The sequence below is a fragment of the Physcomitrium patens genome, chromosome 14 (assembly GCF_059467195.1).
Source record: "Physcomitrium patens ecotype Gransden chromosome 14, ASM5946719v1, whole genome shotgun sequence".
In the NCBI taxonomy this organism is placed as follows: Eukaryota; Viridiplantae; Streptophyta; class Bryopsida; order Funariales; family Funariaceae; genus Physcomitrium; species Physcomitrium patens.
In genome coordinates this window covers 2,933,814-2,956,037 of record NC_143423.1, presented here as the reverse complement: position 1 = coordinate 2,956,037, position 22,224 = coordinate 2,933,814, and the positions used below count along the sequence as shown (strand labels likewise).

At 29.3% G+C, this 22,224-nt stretch overlaps 1 protein-coding gene and 1 long non-coding RNA gene across 4 annotated transcripts; one reads left to right on the top strand and one right to left on the bottom strand.

Annotated features, from left to right (window-relative positions):
• Positions 1-14,367: 14,367 nt before the first annotated feature.
• On the top strand, positions 14,368-20,224 carry LOC149987801 (uncharacterized). The gene is made up of 3 exons (XR_016506228.1): positions 14,368-15,864; positions 16,245-19,172; positions 19,524-20,224. It is a non-coding gene; the product is annotated as an uncharacterized LOC149987801 (long non-coding RNA).
• Positions 17,080-20,569, bottom strand: LOC112291281 (F-box/kelch-repeat protein At1g22040). Of its 3 annotated transcripts, none has more exons than XM_090255608.1 (2): positions 20,394-20,569; positions 17,080-19,073 (listed from the first exon to the last, which is right to left on the bottom strand). In XM_090255608.1, the coding sequence occupies exon 2, from the start codon at positions 18,937-18,939 to the stop codon at positions 17,560-17,562; it is 1,380 nt and encodes a 459-aa protein (XP_090111734.1). In that variant the 5' UTR covers positions 18,940-19,073; positions 20,394-20,569; the 3' UTR covers positions 17,080-17,559. The 3 variants fall into 3 exon arrangements, with proteins under 3 accessions (XP_090111734.1, XP_024394226.1, XP_024394225.1); XM_024538458.3 differs by having other exon boundaries at positions 20,420-20,569; XM_024538457.3 differs by having other exon boundaries at positions 20,471-20,569.
• Positions 20,570-22,224: the final 1,655 nt, after the last annotated feature.

The window sequence follows — 22,224 nt, the reverse complement described above, 5'->3', positions numbered from 1 at the left end:
AATTCAATTGCTTTCAAAAAAATCAACTATTGAATTACAAAAATTATCTTAATCTAAGCAAAAAATTGAATAAAAGTTTAGAAATTCTTACTAACCTTCAAAATCTAAATTTTGAAACTCTAATCTACTTGAATATTAATAACTTTTGATCTATCCATTCAAATAAGCTTAAATTCAAAATACAAATTTTACACGACTATATTCATAAATCTAAAAAAATTTACTAGTTAACTTTGCTATAATATTGACAAAATATTCTAAAATATAAATCTTTTTTATTTTGGAAACAAATAGAGTCATTCAAAATAATTTTAACTTTGTAAAGCTCTCTCAAATTCATTATTTATTCAAATTTCTAAAAACCAATACTTTCAAAAAATCGTGTAATGTTTTTTCTACAAACTTGCTCTTTTATACACAATAGAAAAACTACACTTGCCATATATGCTTGGTTTTGTGCCATAGAATTTGATTTTATTCTTCGTTCATAATTGATGCTTTTAGCAAATAAACCTAAGATTTTCTTAAATAAATCTTACTAAAAGATACTATTTCTTTTTACCTAATAATACTTGTAATATTATTTTTATTAATCTACTTGGTTCTGTTTTGTATAATGCCTTTCAAAATAAGCAAAAGCCTTTTTTACAAAGAAAATAAATATTAACACTAAATATTTTATAATCTTTCTATCTTTTATCTATAAATATTAAATTAATTTTCTACTATATTTTTAGTTAAGTTCTTCTATAATAGAATTTTTTTATTATTTTATTTTTTATTAATAATTATATTAAAATAAAACAACATAGATTGATCTTAAGTTATAAAATTATAACTTTAAATTCTAAAAATTAATTTAAAAAAATAATAAAAATAATATTTTATAATTTTAAAAAATAATCAAGTTTAAAAAATTACAATTTAAGAGTTTCTTTCATTGGCAAGAAAAAGAAAGAAAGAGAGACAGAGAGACTAAGAGACAAAGAGAGAGATATTGTGTTGAATTTAACAAGCTTCAATTAATTTTGTACTTTAAGTTTGTAAGTATTGATTACTAATAAGCATCAAATGCCTTTGTATCAACTTTTTTATAAAGATTTTGCACCTTGCCATCTTCTCTATCGTTGCACAAATTAAAGTAAGTTATATACATACATAGTAAAATATAGATGTGCACCTAAAGGACTTTTGCAACTAAGAGGCTTAATGTTTGTATTAACTTCAAAACTAAGAGGCTTAATGTTTGTATTAACTTCAAGACTAAGAGGCTTAATGTTTGTAGATCAATTATTAATTATAAAGTTTGAATCAAAGACACAAACATATTATATTTCAAGTAGAAAGTAGATCAATGATTGGTATGAGAGTTAATAAATAGTAGCATTATAGATTTGTATTGTTGTGCATTAATAAGACTATTGGATGAAAGTGAAGAAAAAATATTAAATTATACAAGATTTTTTAAAAAAATATATACTAGCAAATTACTTAAAGAATATAGATAATACTTAAAGAGATCATAAAATGAACAAATGCTAATATTACGTAATTATGAAAAGAACTTCTACTTACTTTGTAGGACTATAAATAAGACAAAATAATTTAAATTGGTAAAAACAATATTATAGGAATTTTTAGAAAGATATAAAGACTAATAATTAAAAATATATATTTAGATAATTCTTATATTGATATCCATATAAAGACAATTATGAACTAAGATAGAAATCAAATCTTGAGATACAAAAGTGTGCGCCTGCAATAAATGGGCATTTTTTTGGTTGATTAGAGAATTTATTTTGAGAAAAAAAAAATTAAATTTAAATTTATTTTAAAGAATTTGAATTCATATTGATTTTGTGAGAGCTTTGCAAGATTTGGATTGTTTTAGGTGACTTTATTTTATATTAAATAAAAAAGGTTATATTTTGGAGAATTATATGAATTTTTTAGTAGATATAAAGGTGAAATTTTATAAATCTATAAATTTAATTGTATTAAATTTGAATTATTAATTTGAATTTAATTAGACCTTCTAATCAAAAATAAATTAAGCTTCAAATCAATATGGATTTTAAAGGTTGATAATAATTTCTTGGATTTTAAGCAATTTTTTTATTAGATTGAAAATTTTCTTTTTTGCTCTAATATCTGATTAAGTTTTTTAAATTTATGAAAATTTTAAAAATAAATTAAAAATTCAAGTATAAGATATTTAAGCTAGAAGTTTTGCATTGATGTTGGAAAAGAAGGAATGACTACATTTAAGAAAACTATGAGCCATTTCTTCCAATCTATAAGTTAGATTCTTTTGAAACTTTGTATGCTTATTATTAGCTAATAATTTGAAATAAGTAAAAAGAATTGAATTATGATCAATGGTTAGTATAATGCTTATTGAAGTTTAAAAATTATTAAGCTATACACTTAGAATTTACTAAGATTTCTTATAGAATTTTTTAGATTTTTTTTAAAGATTATTTGAGATATTTTTATCAAAATTGCATACGATTTATCTAAAGTTGAATATAATCTGATAATTTTATTAAGATTATTTAAGATTATTAAGGTGTTTCTAAACACCTCATGGAATATGTTTTTGGAATTATAATTTAATTTAAAGGTAGGTTCAAATTCTTTTATAATCAAATATTTAGTACATTTTTAAGTTGATTTTTACATAATAAAATAAAGTTATATTTTATTATTGGCATATAATATTTATATTATAATAATTTTGTATAATTTGAGAAATAAAGAAAATATTTGAATTTTCTAGTAGAAAAAACTTTGTAACAATTTAATAATGAAAAGATGATTGCACATATGATGATATTGCAAATAGCTTTTTATGACTTTAAAACCGTAAAATCTTGTAAATAGACTAATCTTAATATGTTAAAGCTTTTTTCTTTAAAGTCTATTTAATTTATAAAATTTTGGACATTTTGAAAAACTTCTTGCTATCAAGATTATAAATTAAGTAGATTATATATATAAAAGAATGTTGAATAGATCTACCAATTTATTAAATTAATCCATTCTAATATAACCATTATTAGAATTTTGGCCCTCATCTTGACTTCCTCATTTTTAATCCATCTTCCTTCTATTTCCAACTCTTATCCCAACTCCTTTCATTCTTAATTCCAACTTTTAGTCCCTATTATGGTTATAAGCTCTCATATTGATCCAATTACAATTTTGAAGATTTTATCGTGAATTTGAAGAAAAATAGGTTGGAGAAGAAGGAAAAGTGTGCTAGAGCAAAGAAAGAACATGACTAAGTAGGTATGTCAATTGGTCTAAATTCATTGTCAAACAGCTTTACAATGCTCAATACCTTGTTCATATCCATTGATTGGAAATTTGACAAGCTCATCAAGTTAGAAGCTAGTGTCTTGGAGTCCCCATATATTTTATTGTGCCTAAAAATAATAAAAAATTTTAAATTTAGTAGGTATGTTAATATAAGAATATTAGATGGATTATGCACAATGCAACAATTGGAGGTAGAATTAATATTAGATTATAAATAAGTAGCTATAATCACATTATTTGAATACTAAAAGATTAGAATTTAAGACATAAATTATTGCAGTAACAAATGGCTAGGTTTTGTTTACATTTGAATAAAGAGTTTTGTATGTAGGATGTGAAGGTTGAAGTTGGTGACACAATGATAGGATATTATACATTGTTGCTTAAAGAATTAGGCTATTATTTTTATAAAAGATTAAAGAGTAATCAAAGTATGTACAATGGATGAAAAAAATAAATTCAATTCCTTGCCAGCAAAGATTGCTTAGTATTGATCATTTTTAAGAGAAGATTATAAGTTGATTGATTTGTGCTTATCATGGCTTATAAAAATTTTACATGCCTAAGATGTTGGAGTGCTGGCACAAGCATAGAATGTTTTATAAGCATTTGCTGTAAAGTTATTACATTCTAAAGTTTTAGGGCTTGTGCAATATGATTGCCTTTTCTGGACTTCTTCACTCATCTTACTTGAATTCATATGTGAACCTTGTTATTTTTGCATCCAACATTAATTGCAATATTTTACATGGCCTCATTGGTAACAAGACCAAAGAGCTAGCATACATTTTTTGTGTCATCCCTTGTCAAGAACTTATATTTGATTGTATCCTTTATGTTGTCACTAATGACAATTTCATTGCCAATTTAAAGCAATATCAAAGTACTAAAGTCGATGAATTTTAAAAAAATACAAAAGAGGCATATAACAAGAGGAGGTTGTTTGTTCCAAAGTAAGAAATGGTAGTGAAATACATTTGCATTGAAGAATCTAAGAGTCATTCATAATTTGGGCCAATTGACATATTTGCTTGATCATCTTTATTCTCTACTCTAGTACAACTTTTTCTTATCTTTGATCTTTTTTTCTTCAAATTCATGATAAACTTTCATAACCATAGTAGAATTAGTATGAAGGCTAATAAGAGAGACTAGGACTAAAAATTGGGATTGAAAATAGAAAGAATTGTAATCAAGGCTGTGAATAAAGAGAGTGGAAATTAAAAACAAGAAAGGTCATGATGAAGGCTATGATTTTAATGATGGTTGTAATAGGATAGATTGTTAAAATAAATGACTGGATCTATTTAATCTATATATATATATATATATATATATATTTAAAGAATGTTAAAGCAACTCAAATTTTTATTAAATTAATTCATATCATTGTACTTTTTTAGCCTCTATCTATGTTCTTTCTATTCTCAGCTATTGCTCTCGTTTCTTTTCTTTCTTTGCACCTAACTTTTGCTATTGTTTCCTCTGTTTCTAATTTCTAGCCTCCATCTTTGTTTTTTCTATTTTCAAGTATTACTTCAATTTCTCTCATTCTCTTGTTTTCAAACTTTGCCATATTTTTTTTTATTTTTAATCTTCTAGCTCTCATCTACAACTCCTTCTATAAATCTTTGATCTTTATTTTAACAATGTCATTGTGAAAAATTCATAGATTAGTTTTGTATATACTCAACTTGAAGTTCAAAGTGGTTCAACAAAGCTTCATAATTTTGGTCTTACAATTGAATCAAAGCATACTAATTATAAAAAATATTCATAAATAAAAATATGAGATTGATAGATAAACTAAAATTATAAAAAAAATTATAGAAGATGAATGCAAATATGTGCTTGCAAATTATAGTATTCTTCCCTTCACCTTAAAATGAAATGAATGTTCTTCACTATATGCCTTTCTTATCTCTTTTATCACTTGTTTCCTATACTAAAGAATTTATCTTGATTCTTATCACTTTTCCTATAGTAAATTCTTTTCCATGATTTATGTATAGTACATGACTTTTTTTAATCTTGAAAAGCATGTTCTTATCCTTTCAAAGTTTCTCCATCTTATCTGAAATATTGATGGTTATATCATAGATACACATATTAATTTCAATAATTATCTATATGATTAAGTAGAAGTAGATAAAAATATATTAATTTCATAATATCTTCTAGGTTAGCTTCTTAGAAGCTTCATAGATCCTACTTTGATTTTATACATGTTTATAATTAATTGATAAGGTAGAAACTTGATCAACAAGTTAATCACATATCACACGTCTTAGTAGTATGTGAAACAAGCTAACTATGTGGCCTATATATAGATAACTTATCTTATAAGTTAAGACATGTGTTTAGCAAAGTCAATACATATTAGAGTTCTTATAGCATATTATCACATAGCTTTTAGTTAGAAAGTATATATAGGTAAGAATGAAGCCTTCTTCATTCTTATCAATGCTATTCTAGTTCCTAGTCTTATTTCAAAACTTTTTAGCCTTATTGTCTTTAGCAATAGCCATTTTAGTTTAATATTATATCACCTTTGAATCATTTTCTAGTCTTTTTGAATAATACAAGAGTATATAGACTTTTTAATTTTTTGATGTTCAAGTCTTTGACAGTTTAACAAGCATATTAACTTATTGTTATTATCTTATTTTATAAGTGAATAGGATTATTCTACTTCTATTATTATATTTTAAAAGTTGTAGACTATCCACTTTTAAATATATAGTTTAATTTTCTAACACTAATTTTTTTCTTAAAAAGAATAGATCATCCATTTTTGTGGAAATTTTCATTTCATATTAGAGGTTTTAAATTATCCTCTTTTAATTTAATTTTTTGAATTTATTTTAATTTCCTATAGAAGAAAAGATTATAGATACTACTTTCAACAAAAGTGACAATAGATTTGCAATTATTGCAGATCTTTATGAACTTGTCAATACTCTTAGAGTAAAAATCTTATATATTTCTAATATGAATCATGGAGGTATTATTCCTATACATATGAAAGAAGTCTATAATCTATAGCAAGAAGTTGTGCAGTTGCAAGAAGCAAGTAGATCAGCCTTACAACCAAATCCAAGAAGTCTTCCTTCTACAATCATAAGAGAGACAAGGATTAATATGTCCAAGAAATTTGATGGAACAAAATTAAAATTTTGAATATTTCTATAATGATTTAATTTCTATTTGAGATTATTTCTTTTTCAATATCTCAATGGATTTACTCAAGTTAGGTACACTTTTATTGAAAAGTCTTTATTTTTTATTTGCATCTTTGATAAAAAAAAAAAAAAAAAGGATTCATAACTACTCTATGATTTGAATTCATTCTTGGAAGTATTTATAGCTATATTTAGAAAAAATAATCAAAAAAAGATAACAAAGATTAAATTTATGTTATTATAATAATGATTACATTTAACTACCACATATGTTGATAAATTCCTAAATCACACTTACAATGTGAATTGGAATAATAAAGCCTTTATCAATTAGTTTTGATATAGATTAAAAGATAATGTTAAAGATTTATTGTTGACAATACCAAGAGTAGATTCATTAGAACAATTTATTACTTAAGCCATTGCATGCAACAATCAATTCTTTGAATGACGCTAAGAATAAAGATTTAGTTGAAAAAGTACAAATTAAGCCATAAAAATACCTTCTAAGTTTTTAGAATCTTATTTGTTGAAGCCAAAGCCTATACAAATTCACACAATACGTTTTAAATTTCTTACTAAGTAAGAAAAAATTCATCATCATTAAAAAGATTTATACCTATATTATAGAAGATCCAATAATCTAGTTATTTTAAGATTATTGTGTTTAAAAAAATATAACCATTAAATAGATTGAATTTCTTGTAACTTTAATTTTCTTATTATTTGATCCAAAATTTTGTTAATCAAGTAGAAATATATAAATTTAGTACACCTAAATCTTTATTGATAGGTGCAAAAGCTTTCATGCATATTGCAAAAGAAAAGTCATGTTCTAATATATATGCCATACTATCATAGACATATAAATATTATAATTATATATTTATTATAATTATTATTTAAATAATATAAATAAATAGATATAAATAAAAATAGATTAATTTTATAATATCTTTTAGAAAAGTTTCTTAAAGACTTTAAAGATATTTTTTTTGAATTTATATGTATTTGTAGTTGATTGATATGTTAGAAACTTAGTCAATAAGTTAACCATGTGCTACACATTTTGATAGCTTGCAAAATAAGCTAACTATGTAGTCCCCATATAAAAAACTTGCCTTATAAGTTAAGATATATATCATCCAAAGTCAACATATTTTGAAGGTCCTATAGAATGTTGCTATATAGCTTCTAAGTAGATAGTATATATAGAGGCAAGAGTAAAGCTTTTTTTACTTTTGTCAATTCCTTTCTTACTTCTAATCTAGTTTCAAAAAATTTCTAATTTTCTTGACTTTTGGCAATAGCCATTTCAATTTTTTTTTAATATATGTACTTTTTTATTTTTATTTTTTTATATTTCTTTGAAAACTTCTCACTTGTTTATTTGCTTTCATTAAGTTCTTGTCCTTGATAGATTGAGAAGTATATACTTATAATATCAAAGCTTTGTCTTTTTTTGATTAAGATTAGATTATCTATTTTTCTTAATAATACATAAGAATATTAAAAGTTGTGGATTATATTCTTTTAAATGGTTATTATTTTTAGCATTTTTTTTTTCAATTTTTTTTTTTTTTTTTTTTTTTTTTTTGTCTTGAGTAATATTAGACATTTTTTTCTTCTCCAATGTATTATTATGCTAAAGCTTATTAAAATGAAGAGTGCAATGGCACAAATATAAGAAAAATTGAAGGAGTTAATGTTTTTAATGCATCAACTCAATTTACTACGACAAAGAAAAATAAAAATGACAAAAAATGAAGATATAGAAATGATTGGAGCTCCTTGAATATCTACACCAAATTGTATCTATTTTCCTATAATAGAATACCATTTAAGTGCTAGAGAACTAAGAATTATCTTACTTGAGAAGTTTAATTATACAAGATCAAAGTTTTAAGGACTCATCAATCAAGTACAACTAGCAATTCAACTTCAAATCCAAAGCTATCTAATTCCAATATTACAAGTTAGATTCATTAGAATACTACTTTTTAATTTTGTATTAACATAGTTTTTGTCTTTTTTTTAATGACTTGATCAAATATTAAACAATTTGAAAGCTTTTTTGGTAGAATTTCAATCTATGTATAATAAACATGATATAAATTATATTATAATAAAAAAAAATTAAAATATTATATGTTTTAAAATTCAATCAACTTGGAATTGATAATAAATAAAATAATGCATTGATTATTTAATTTTTTTTATGGATTATAATATGAGATAAAAAATTTGATGTTCAATTTATTTCATTGTCAAACATTGAATCAAGCAATTGATTTTGTTATAAAGTGTGACAATCCACTTTTAAAATTTTAGTTTGAGAAATATATAAGTAGGCCTCAATGTTATTACAATTCAATGGCAACACCAACGTCTTTTCAACATATATCTTTAGAAGCAAAAGATATGTAAATTTTTGCAATATGTTTCAAATTTTTTACTAAACAATAAAAGACTTATCGTTTTTAAGAAGGATTGTATTCATATTGTAAGAAACCAAAGCACACTACTCAATATTGTCTAAAAAAGTGACATAATCATAAAATAAAAAATATAACTATCCAAAAAGATAGTATGTCAAAAAACAAATTTATTTAGCTACAATGGAGACCATGTAGCTAGAACCTTGTACAATCTCTATTAAAGGTCTTATTCAAAATCATTTCTTTGTTTTAAAATAGATGTAAATTTAAGACCTAAATATCAAAAAGTCTTTGCCTTGCTAGATTCAAGAGCCCTAGCTTGTTTTCTAGATGAAGAGTTTGTTAAAAGACATAACATCTTTTACTAAAAAAAAACAAAATTTATTCATGTAAAAGTCATAGATGGTTGTTTGTTGTCTTTTAGAGACATTATTTATTAAATATTTATTTCAGATATAGTAACTAATGGTCATAGTAGCTTTGTAGTATTTAATATCATTAAATTTTCTTGTAATCTAATTATTTTAGATTTATCATGGTTAAAAAAGTGCAACCTTCAAATAAATTAGATTTCTCAAAGTCTTAAATTTTCTTAAAGTATAAATAAGAGTATAATAAATCAAATAGAAAGTCATATGTATAGTACAAGCAAACTTATATTTGTAGATACAAGAGCTTTCTTGTATGTTGCAAAAGAAAGATTGCCTTGTGTAATTTATGCCACACTTGATTTTAATAGTGGAAAGACTTCAAATAACATTCCTAACTAATATTAAGATTTTTAAGATGTATTTGAGAAGAAAGATGCAAATATTCTTTTGATATATCATTCCTATTAATGCTCAATTGGCCTTTAAGAAAGAGTTCAATTTTTATTTAGCAAATTTGTAGTTTTTTATAAAATGAGATGGCTAAATTTAAATAATATATTTAAAAAAATCTTGCTAAGAACTTCATATGCCATTCAAAATATCTAGCAAGAGCTCTAATTTTACTTGTAGAGAAAAAAACAGATCATTATAAATGTGTGTTAATTATTGAGGACTCAACAAGATTACTATCAAGAACAAATATCCACTATCTTTGATATCTGGTCTTCTTGAACAATTGAATCAAGCTTAAATCTATACAAAAATAGATCTACAAAGAGCATACAATTTGATATGCATCAAAAAAATGGATGAATAAAAGACTACATTTTGAATCACAAATGAACATTCTGAATATAATGTCATACCTTTTGGACTTATAAATGGACCAATAATTTTTCAACATCTAATGAATGATATCTTTTTAGAGTTTTTGGATGATTTTATTGTCTATTATTTAGATGATGTCTTAATTTATTCTAAAAATAAAAAAAATAAAAAAAATTATATTTTTAAAATTAATATAAAAATTAAATATCTCTTAACCATATCATTAGATTAATACAAAATTTTATACACAATTAGCATATTCAATCAACTAAGTATTGTCAAATTTTAAACTCTAGATGTGATAGTAATTGCATTAATTAGCCAAGAATGTTAGCCTTAATTGTATTGCATAAATCTAAAGTCACCAGTATAAATCTTGACTTTAAACAATAATTACAAATTCATCTCATATTCTATAAAAACAAGCCTTATGCCTCTATATGCAGCTTAAAGTTAGCTCTCCAATTCCAATCGTTGGTCTTCAAATACTCCTATATTTTATCCTAGGCAGCCATTTAAATAGTTGGAGTTTGATTTTGATCCTATCCTATAAACAATTGACCCTTGAGTATCAATCCAACTTATCCTAGGGATTTTTAGCTCGTTCTATCCTCAACTTAATCTTCATATCAACCATACTAATTATTTATCTCTTCTATCATATTTTTACTAATTTATAGCCTTCTAAAATACTTAAAAAATTTCTACAGCCTAAGAGGTAAAATTACTAACCAACCTTTAATCTACTAGCTATCAAGACAAGAAAATAAACTAAGAGGCTTTTATAAAAGCCATGTTTAAATATCTTTAATTATTATTGAAGCAAGGTGATTAGATATTAAATAGAAAATTATTTTTTATTATACTTTCATTACATAGTCATATTATAATATGATACCATATTCCACATGTTTCTTCTTGAGTCATATAAGACAATGAATATCTTGGAAAGAATACAAATGCCACTACCTCCTATAAAAGTAAATAATGATTAAGAGTTTAAGGTAGAAGAAGTCTTAAATTCAAGGTGACACCAAAATAGATTGGAATATCTTGTTCATTGGCATAGATATGGTATTAGTGAACGCACATGGGAGCTAGTAAAGAATCTTACAAATGCAACAAAGAGAGGTAAAGCTTTTTATTGACAACATCCATTAAAATTAAGATGAAGAATAATAAGATCTATGAAAGTTAATGACTACTGCTTATAAAATTCATTCTTAGAGGGGGGTTATATCATATATATATATATATATATATATATATATATATTTACTCCAATAATTATTTATATGATTAAATAGAAGTAGATAAAAGTAGATCAATTTTATAATATCTTTTAGAATAGCTTCTATGAAGCTTCATAGATACTGCTTTGATTTTATACATGTTTATAATTAATTGCTAAGCTAAAAATTTAGTCAATAAGTTAACCACATATCATAAGTATTAATAGCTTATGAAACAAGCTAATTATATGGCTCACATATAGATAACTTGCCTTGCAAGTTAACACATATATGTAGCAAAATCAACATATGTTGGAGTTCTTATTGCATATCGCCATATAGCTTTTAATTAGAGAGTATATATGGAGGCAAGAATGAAGCCTTTTTCACTCTTATCAATGCCTTTCTAATTCCTAGTCTTATTTTAAGACTTTTTAATCTTCTTATTTTTGACAATAATCATTCTAATTTAATATTTTATCATTTGTAAGTGATTTTATAGTCTTTTTGAATGTTACAAAAGTGTATTGACCTTTTAGGTCTTTGAGGTTCATGTCCTTGATAAGTTGTGACATTTTGTTGAATAAGTTTAATGATTTGCAAGTATGATGGTATTACACAAGTAATTGACAACCACACTTGATTCTTAATTATAGAAGAAGGAGACAATGAGTGGCTTTGTTGTACTAACCTTGTAACCAAAACAAGCTACAAGGCCTTCTTCATCTAAATTTTATATAAAAGATGCCTCTTTTTTTGCCTAAAAAAATTGCTTGCAAACTCCCAATATACAAGGATAATTTTTCTAAAATCCTAGCAACATAAAGACATACAAATGATTATTGTAAAGTTCATGCAACCATTGACTATTAGAAGTTTGGATTTCTAATTTCCTTGAGCCTAGACATAGTAAAGAATATAACATAATTGAGCTACTTGTAGCAATTAGAACAACTCCATGATCTCAAAATACTACTCTCTAACTTTCTTTTTCATTGCATTGATTTGGATGTTGTAAGATAGGATACTTCCATCAATCTCAAAAATTTATTTGTCATCATCACTCATTATGACATTTGAATGACCTCAATGAATTCATGACAAGCTTCTTGATAATTTTCTTTAAGACTTGCTGCAAAAGTTCCTATTGTATTGTGGGTATGCACTATTCCAACATCATTATTGTGGATCTCATAAAGAATCAAATTTTTGTATCAATTCAATATTATAAAAAAGATTCATTTGAGTATAATTTAGATGTGTTTCATATTGAATTCATGACTAAGCTGATTCCTTTGGACGACCATTGATAAAAAGAGAGAGAGAAAGAGCAACACCAATTTTTAAAGTTGTATTGCTGATTTACTTCCTTGTTGTAGTCAGACTCTTGCATTGTTGATCAAGAGCTTAAAATCCGACTTGCTTGTTTTTCATCATAGAAGAATCACTTGAAAATTTAGAAGCAAATGTTTGTGATTCTTTATTGGATATTTTACCAAAATATTCACTTTTCTTTGCCTTATGTCATCCTAAATAAAAACAAACAAAAAAAAAAACAAAAACAAAAACAAAAACAAAATGCATTTTCTTGAGTTGATAAGCACAATGACTTGAGTTTCTCAAAATTTAAAATAATGCACAATGGAAGATCACCACCTCAGCCAATAGCATAATTATCATTTGTCACATTCACCTTTGGACAATCATTTTAAGAATAGATGAAATGAACGTTCTTTATGATCGGCATGCTTTGATTCAATTGCAAGACCTTAAATTTTGAGCTAAGTGTATACAAGACCAGTCTATAAATTCCATACAATAATGTCACCAAAACAAGGATGGGAAGTACAAGATGGGATTGCCGATGAGGGCTGTGGAGGTAGGTTGAGAATAAGGGAATTGGCGGCAATAGCTGAGAATGGAGATGAAGGCTCAAGAAGTGCAATGTTATGGATTGATTTAATAAAAATTAGGGTTGCTATAATATTTTATATATATATATATATATATATATAATAAAATTTATCTTTAGTAATATTTTATTTTATTTTCATATTCTAAAATTACACTTTTTTAAACAAACACATTCATTATTGTTACAATCTAAATTCTAAGATTTAATTATAATATTTTTACTTTTATTATATATAGCCTATTATAAAATATAAATAATTAAAATAATCTACCTTAAATTTTTATTTCTTATTTCTTATTTTCAAAAGAATATCATTAATAAATTTATAAAAATATTATTATATATTTTATACATGTTATTTTAATAAACATTTTAAAGAATTACCACTACATTTATTTGTAGTATGTATAAAAAAGTAAAATTAAAAGAAAACAACCCCCAAAATTCTTTTATCTTCTCATAGACTTCTTTTTTAAGACTAAACAATTGGTAACCTTAAACCTACTATTGATTTTAAAAGTTTAATGTATTTTTCTACAAAATACATTAATCTACAAAATAATAATTTAGAAAAGAAGTGTAAATAAAAATAAAAATACTAAAAATATAATATTTTTAAATATTTTTATTAATTTTTATAGTTTTATTTATTTTTATTTCTTCAAAATGAACTTTGGATATATGCAATGTAGGAATCAATACAAGTTAATTTAGATATTGTTACATTAAATATTGCTGCCAGTGTTGTTGATTTTTTTAATTGATTCTTTTAGATTTTGCTATTTAGTAATTGTGTCTGATTATTTTTCATATAAATCTTTTTAAATACTGAAGAAAATCATTAATCCAAGTATTAATAATATAGAACAGAATCTAGGAATAAATGTTGATTTCTTGGAGATGATTCTTTACCAATCAACTTTACCCATATATTTAAAATATATATTATAACCTGACCAAATGATTTCACCTCCAATTACTTTTCAATAATTTTGCTATTAGCTTTTACGTTATGCTAATTTATGAAATGAATTCTTGGCACCAGCCAAAATTTAAATCTCTGAATTTTTTAGCCATATTATCAATTCAATACTTTTGCTAATAAATGCGTCATTTTTTTCTAGTAAAGTTGCACTTCGTGTCAATCCGTACTATTGGCAGCCTTTTTTCATGATGCTACTACTATTATCATCATTTGAAGAGAGAATCCAGCACTCTTTAGGACAGTTTGCAAGCTAAATTTTAACATGAAAATTTCATCCAGGCTACTTTGAATTCACAACAACCACTAAATCATGCAATAATGAACAAAGACCTGACATAAATTCACAATATATATATATATATATATATATATCAAAGGTTGCAGTTAACAAGGGCACGCCAGAAAACAAATAAACAATTTTTTATCTCGTCTGTGACATCGGTCAGAATCAATACATCAGCGTTAATTTAATAGAAATTACGCCACTTGACAATCAATTCATGAGGTTGAAACTCACGTTCACCATGTTAAACAAATTCATGGATATGCTGAGAAATGATCAACAAATTTAAAAAAAAAAATCGGACAGCTGGGCATTTCTGATCATCACTTCAGCTACGTTGCACAGCACAAATGAAATAGACAAATAACAAACTATGCCCCCCCCCCCCCAGACCTCCACGAACTAACAATTTCTTCGAACTGGGGGACAGAAATTCAATTTCCTGTCAATAATTCCGCACAACTACAGTTTACGGTTGGTCGGAAGTTGGGTTGGGAGGCGTACCCTGTCGCTTGAACGAAGGAGCTCCAAATCGTCGTGTAGAAGAGAGGAATGCTACCGATTGTGGGTTTAATGAAAATGTGTCGAATCGGCCACGTTGAACACTTGCAGACATGCGCGCAAAGAGTGGCCATGAACGGCGAGACAGAGTGTGTAGCACGATGGGTACTGGGCGAAGAAAATCAATCTAGGTCCGTCAGTGGCAGTGCTTGGATGATGCGACGTTGATAAGAATCGGGAGAAGAAAAGGTGGGATTCGAGATGGCGTGAGCAAGCCCTAATCCTGGTCTTAAAAGGAAACCCTAAATCGGTGATGACCTCTTGGCCACTAACCACTCGTCACCATTCTTAACTGAGATCCAAACACTCCTTTTTAAGTACAACTACTCTACTTAGTTACAAATACATAAAGATTACCAATTCTGCTTATATCATATTGTGATTTTTATTGAAATAGTATATGAAAGCACATGATATCTTTTCTTTACTACTAATATATTTTAAGTCCTTCTTTCTCTCTTGTCCAAAATTATTATAAATAGTTAAAAACTTACTTTGTTTATTTTAGAAGGCCATATAAAGTTACATTAGAGTTTCTTTGAAAAACTCTAGAGTTAAGTGTATATATATATATATATATATATATAAAGTAATTGCTCCAATCAACATTTATACCAAACTTGCACACTGATGAAGTATTTACTTGTTGCCATTTGATGAGTGCAAAAAACCATGTTTTCTTCAAAGATTTGATGCTCTTTTCAAGAACACGTCACATTGTTGTTCTTGATTATTTCTACCTCTGGTGAATCATAATTTCTTACAATGTCAATAAATTTATTTAGGCAAGAATTACACAAATATATATATATATATATATATATATATATATATATAATGCATAAAATTGAACAAAAGGATTATTTTGAGGTACAAATACAATTGATAATATATTTTTAAAAACCAATTGAGATGGATATAGTATGCAACCATACACTCCAAAAGAAAACCATACTAAAAAAAAAAAAAAAAAAAAAAAAAAAAACAGTTGAGATTCTAGTGCAAAAAATGGTGAGTAAAATGTTACAATCTATGTAAAGAGACAATAAGATTTGTGCATTTACCAACTTTTCTTTTCATGCTTTTAAGATGCTCAGGTTTTGTTTTTCTATTTTGTTCAAACAGAAAGACAACGACACTGCAGAGGGTAATCGCTCACGATGCATAAATAGGTCACTAAATACACAGGGATTCTTCATGGCAGGCATTGAACTTCCACCTTTGATTCTTTCCAGATCAAACCAGATAAGAGTCTCGACTTTGATTTGTAAGCTTAGCAATCAGCATGGTTGAGTGGTTTTAATTACAGAAGATCTACACTGCTATGGAGGAGAAGCTGTGCTTTGTACCTGATCACCTGCACCCACAACCACCGACGTCGATTCTGGACAAACATCTCTTTTGAGATGTAACTCAAACAGCAGAATGATATAAGAAAATACTGTTTACATTATTTTCTACCGTAAGCAAGCAAAGCATTAATGGGAGGCGTGCATTATAGGGGTGATTGATCATCGACACCTCTCACTGGATACTGAACCACGCATAATGTGGTATTCAATGGGCTCCATAACTCTCTTCCCATTGCTGTAGGTGATGGGTCGATTCTAGGAGCAACTGTGTGTTTTTGGACAAGAGCTTCTGGCCGGAGTTCAGTTCTCGAGAAGAAACGAAGAGAGATCATCACAAAAAGTGCGCACCAACCATTTCGTCCCCAGGAGCATTCTACAGAAATGATTATCATCAGTTCGTCAGACAGTTGGAGCAATAAATTCTTCGAAAAACGAAAGCTGATGAGCTTGGATGGCATCAACATCATTTCAAAACCACAGGTGCGACAGTATCATATAATCACACAACCTTGAGTACCATGTTATACGCATGCATCCACGTCTTTTAGATTCCAGATAAAATCAAAACTAAAGCACATCCACACACACGAACATCACAAGCTACAAGGTGAACGTTAATAGGTCCGTCATGAACAGTTATATTCCACTAGAATGTGCAAAATGATTACACAACAATAGGATGTGCGTGCACTCCATGACAGAGACGGTATATGAAATTCTGACGATCATCCAAGTAGATGCTCACGAGAAATTCACGCACGCTAAATGTGAGGTACTTAACTCCAATAAGCAATAACACTATACAGCTTGAAGGATATTGGAAACTTCTTATGGTATAAAGGTGGCAATTAACGCCCACCAATCTGCTAAAGTATGTACAACAATAATCTACAGTTACAGGTCACTCCATAATTACATTACTAAGAGAGATGACCCTCGTTAAGTCGCTCTAATTGAATTCACACTAACATGGTCAATACTAAAATCGCACGAGCTCATAAAAAGGAATAAGCAGAACAGGCGCACTTCTATGATGTTTCCATCATTATCTTGCTATGGGCTGGCGAATCCGACCAAGAACTTAGTTGTTACAAATCAAGGACTTGACAAGCAACAAGCTCGACAGGGCCAAAGCTGGCACTCGAAATTGTCTTCCACCCACACACGGACTCCTTTGCATTCTGTGACTGAGAGTTATCTCCCAACTCTGCCCTTAAAACTGTGACGTTATCATTGATATCCTTTGTAATGACATGTAGCTTTCCATCAAATCCAGCCAACAGATAAGGCGACTCCGAGTCACTGAGATCAAGTAGGATAGGTACCTTCTTCAACACAACCTTCCACACATCCTGCTCAGAGTCATATACCTTGATCTTGCTCCCATCCATAGAACTTGTAGGGTCAAGAGCATACAGCTTCCCGCCCACTACAACCGATAGCTTTGTCCCTGCCTGTCGGGCAGGCCAGTCTTCCCCCATTCCATTTGGCATCTCAGCCCAAGTATCCGTTGCAGGGTCGAATATCTCCCCACCAACATCAACGAAAAAGGGCCACGAGTACAAACTTTGGGGAACACAAAGCTTTCCATTGTAAGAAGCCATCCCTGTTGCAATTGGCTTCAACATGTCTGCGAGAAAAGCTGTGGGAATCACTTGTGCCCTACGAAATGGCATCGGGGCAACTTGGGACCATGAATCGGTCTCAGGGTCATAAACCTCAGCGGACTGCAGAGGAGTTAGGCCCCCTCGGCCCCGGTCAACTCCACCAATAGCATAAAGCTTGTTGTCCACAACCCCTGTCTTGCAATATGCGCGCGCAACTTCCATCCCCGCTGATGACGCCCACGTGTTCGTCCGCGAGTCATACCTCCAGACCGCACGCATAGCACTTGCCCACGAGAAGCCCCCCAGGACGTAGAGGCTGCCATTAATAGCTCCCGCCGAGCAGCCACAAAAAGGTGTCTTGTCCAGGAAGCCCTTCCGCTGGAACCAACCCCCAAAAAGGCCAGTAAGCCGCATCATTCGCAAAGGACCCAAAGGAATCCTCCATCCCCATGATGTCTCAGGTGCATCAGTCTTCTTGGCAATGTTTGCTATCTCAGGCATGGGAGGTAGTTTCCGCCATTTCCCTTCCACAGGGTCCAGTACATGCCATCCAAGGTGATCCTCTTCATCCTTCATCAACACGTACAACCACTCCTCCATCACACCCAGCTCCTTCCTGAGATTGAAGATTTCAGATGTGGAGAGAATACGGTACCAGGACTTGCATACACAACGTAAAAGAGGATGGTTGCCCCGTGTGACACGGGCCAAAATTTGAAGTGCGATCTCTTCAGGTAAACCTGGGATAATTGCTGGTTGTTGTTCATTTTCAACACTCATGCGCTGCCTCTTTGTTGAATCACTATTGGCAATGGAGGTTTCATGCTCTGGGCTCCGTGCTGAACTTAAAAAAATACCCATCGCAATGCCGGCGAGTGCAGAAAACGACACTTGTCTATTTGCTTCAACGCTATTAAAACCAAGGACATTGCGACACCATAACTGCGAGAGGCTACGTAGCAGTCACCATATCACATTCAGGTCCATGGCTATCCCTGCAGTTGCAACACCTCAAAGGTTCAGATCTACGATCCTCGAATTGTGTCTCTCAAAGGCCGAAGAGCCAACTTCATTGCACTACTCTCCACACACAGGTAATACTTGAAGCACTCATAGCACTGTTATGTGAGCAGCCAGCAAGGCACGGATCATTGGGACCAACAATCGTTACAGCAACCAGACATTATTGTAAATTGAAACATAATAATTCTACAGGATCGAACATCCACAGTCCAGTGTTAGGACAGCCCTACAAAGCCTGAAACCCTTAATGTAGTAATTTCGAGCTAGATTGCTATTTTACTTTACAACTTTCCCACTCTAGCTATTTAGAGAACTAAAGCTAACAGCGTCAATTAAAAGTTCGTCTAGAAAAACTTTTAGTACTAAAGAGAATTAGAAAGTTCAGATCCAACATTGACAATCCCCACGTCATTTGAATGCAGGTTTCGTTCAAACCACCTCACAACAGCAGAAGTATCAATTACACCAAGAACTCTAAGTAAACACGAACCTAGTTCATAAAGATTCGCATGATTAAGCCTAAGACCGTAGAACCATAAAAGTGTAACAGAAATTCCAAGCATTTCTGCTTATCATCTCTCATACATACTCGTTCAGGATATTCTCATGTGTAATTCAAAGAGCTTAGACAGCACATCGTAACGAGATCAAAAAAACAACGCCAAAATAAACGGGCGCCGCAGTGTTCCATACACAGCGAACAACAATTACTGTTGCGAAAGCATTCCTTGGTAACGAGCATATGAGCTGCTCCCAAGTCAAAAATAAACTCAATAAAAACAGCAAGATCGCTCTGACAACATAGTCTCGAAAAACCGACCTATTCTCAAACCCACTAGCGAGATAACCAAAGAAACCAGAAAGCGAAACGTAAGGCAGCAACAATGTCACCCGTTTTTGACAAATTGCGTCTCTTCGGCCCTAATTCGCTGGAGCTCAAGAAACTCTACTTCGAGACAACTCCACCAAACTCATGAGAAAGTGAAACCTGCCTAAAAGACACACAAGAAGCATGAAAGACTTATGGGACGACGACATGTCAAAAATGATGACGGAGGGACAACACAATCACCACGACACACTTAGAATTCTTCCCCGAATCGTCCAAGAATGTCCACTTTACGAAACCTTCACATTCTTACCATTCACAAGGTGCCTACAACAAAGGCCTGCAGTGAATTCTGCCACAACGGGGATGCGTAGACCTAGGGGAATTGGATTCGTTCGGGGAAGGGAACGACGAGACGGGTGGTAAGCAAGCACACAAGAGGTTTCGAAGAGATCCAACTGACCGTGCATCCTTCCTTGCTCAACTCACCGTTCAAAACTCCACGACTTCTTCGTAAGCAAGCGGGGCGAGTGTGTGTACCTGGAAAACCCCTGGCGGAGAACGTGGCAGCATCGACAAGATGCGTGCATCAGTCAGGGGATGCAAAGGCGCTCGTGCTTCTCAGGCACGGATCTCGCAGCGAGCGAGAATGGAGGCAGACGAGGCACCGAAGCGGAAACCCTACTTGGGGGACAGGATGGCAGGTTCCACTGCGGAACCGTCGTGTGCACGACGCCGCACATTCCTTAAATTCTTCCCCTATCACACGCACGTCACCCTTCACTTAAATAATTCCTTGTGAAGCTACAATGCCGAATCCATCCCCTTCTATCATGGGTGGGTATTTCTTTCTAGGGTTTAGGATACCTTTTGTTTGCATGTCTTATTTGGGGGGGGGGGAGGTTGTGTGTGTGTACGAAGAGTAAGTGTAAATAACCTTGGATGAGTAATAGCAACATCATCAATATCTAAGCATTCATATATATATATATATATATATATATATATTAATTAGGTAAATTACATTAAATCAATGTGTGTGTATATACACGACAAATTAAATAGTGAGATGTGTATTTATAATGCTAAAAACTAACATTAACAAATAATGTATATGTATTAAGCATGTTAAAAAGAAAAGGAAGTTAACATTCTAAATTATTTGTTCTCTATATTGACAAAAATGCGATAAATATATTTGTGATGCCTTTACACAGTATAACTATTTATATTAACAATTAAATAAAAATGCATAGAATTCAGTTGTCAAGTATATTTTTTTGATTTATTTTTCAGGGGAAATAATTAAGATCATTAAAGTAAATATTTTGTATTAATTATTACTTGACATTGCTTAAATAGAAACCCAACTTACTCATAATAGTCAAATTTTAATTGATGATAAATGAGTGTGAAATTTGATCATAATAATAACACAACAATGCTTGATTGTTGTATCAACTTTAGCATAATACAAAAATATTATATTTTAACATACAAATATTTACATGTTTCATGAGACAAAATCAACTTCATTCATACACAGTAGAAGTATTAAATGAGTATGTATTCTTCTTGTGTTGTTATTATTTGCATGTCTTAGTCTTTTAAATCACAATACTATATCATGAAACATAATTTTTATTATCTTACCAACTAATGTGCTTGAGACCAAAAAAAACACTAAACTTCCAATTGCATGCAAATAGGAATGTCTCTACTTAAAACAACTCAATTGCACTTAGTATGATTATTGCCATATATGTGTGTGTGTATGTGAGACATGCAAATATTATTTTTCTGATTACTTTCCATGTGCTAGTATTTGAATGTATGCAAGTATAGTTTTTATCAGTACTATGGGTGTATGCAGTTAATCAAACGAATGGGCATTATAAGTACATAATAAATAAATTGAAGAAGAAGAAGAAGAAGAAGAAGGAAAAAAAAAAAAAAAAAAGAAAAAAAGTTTCACACTTGTTAATAAACTACCAGATATATTTAATCATTAACAAATATATATCAATAACATGTTTTTTCTAAATTACATAATTGTAACCTACAACTCCAATTTGTAATTGCTACCAACTACTATGCAAAGTAAATTCGTGTAATTAGTATTTTATTTATTTATTTATTTTTAATGAATAATCCATGCATTTAGATTTAATTTTTTTCACAAAAATGATTTGATGTAAGTAATACAATGCAACGTTTATCTTTTTTATTCTACAAAAAATACCTGTTGTTTGCAAATTAAAACGTGATTAATTTAAATTTAAATTTAAAAAATG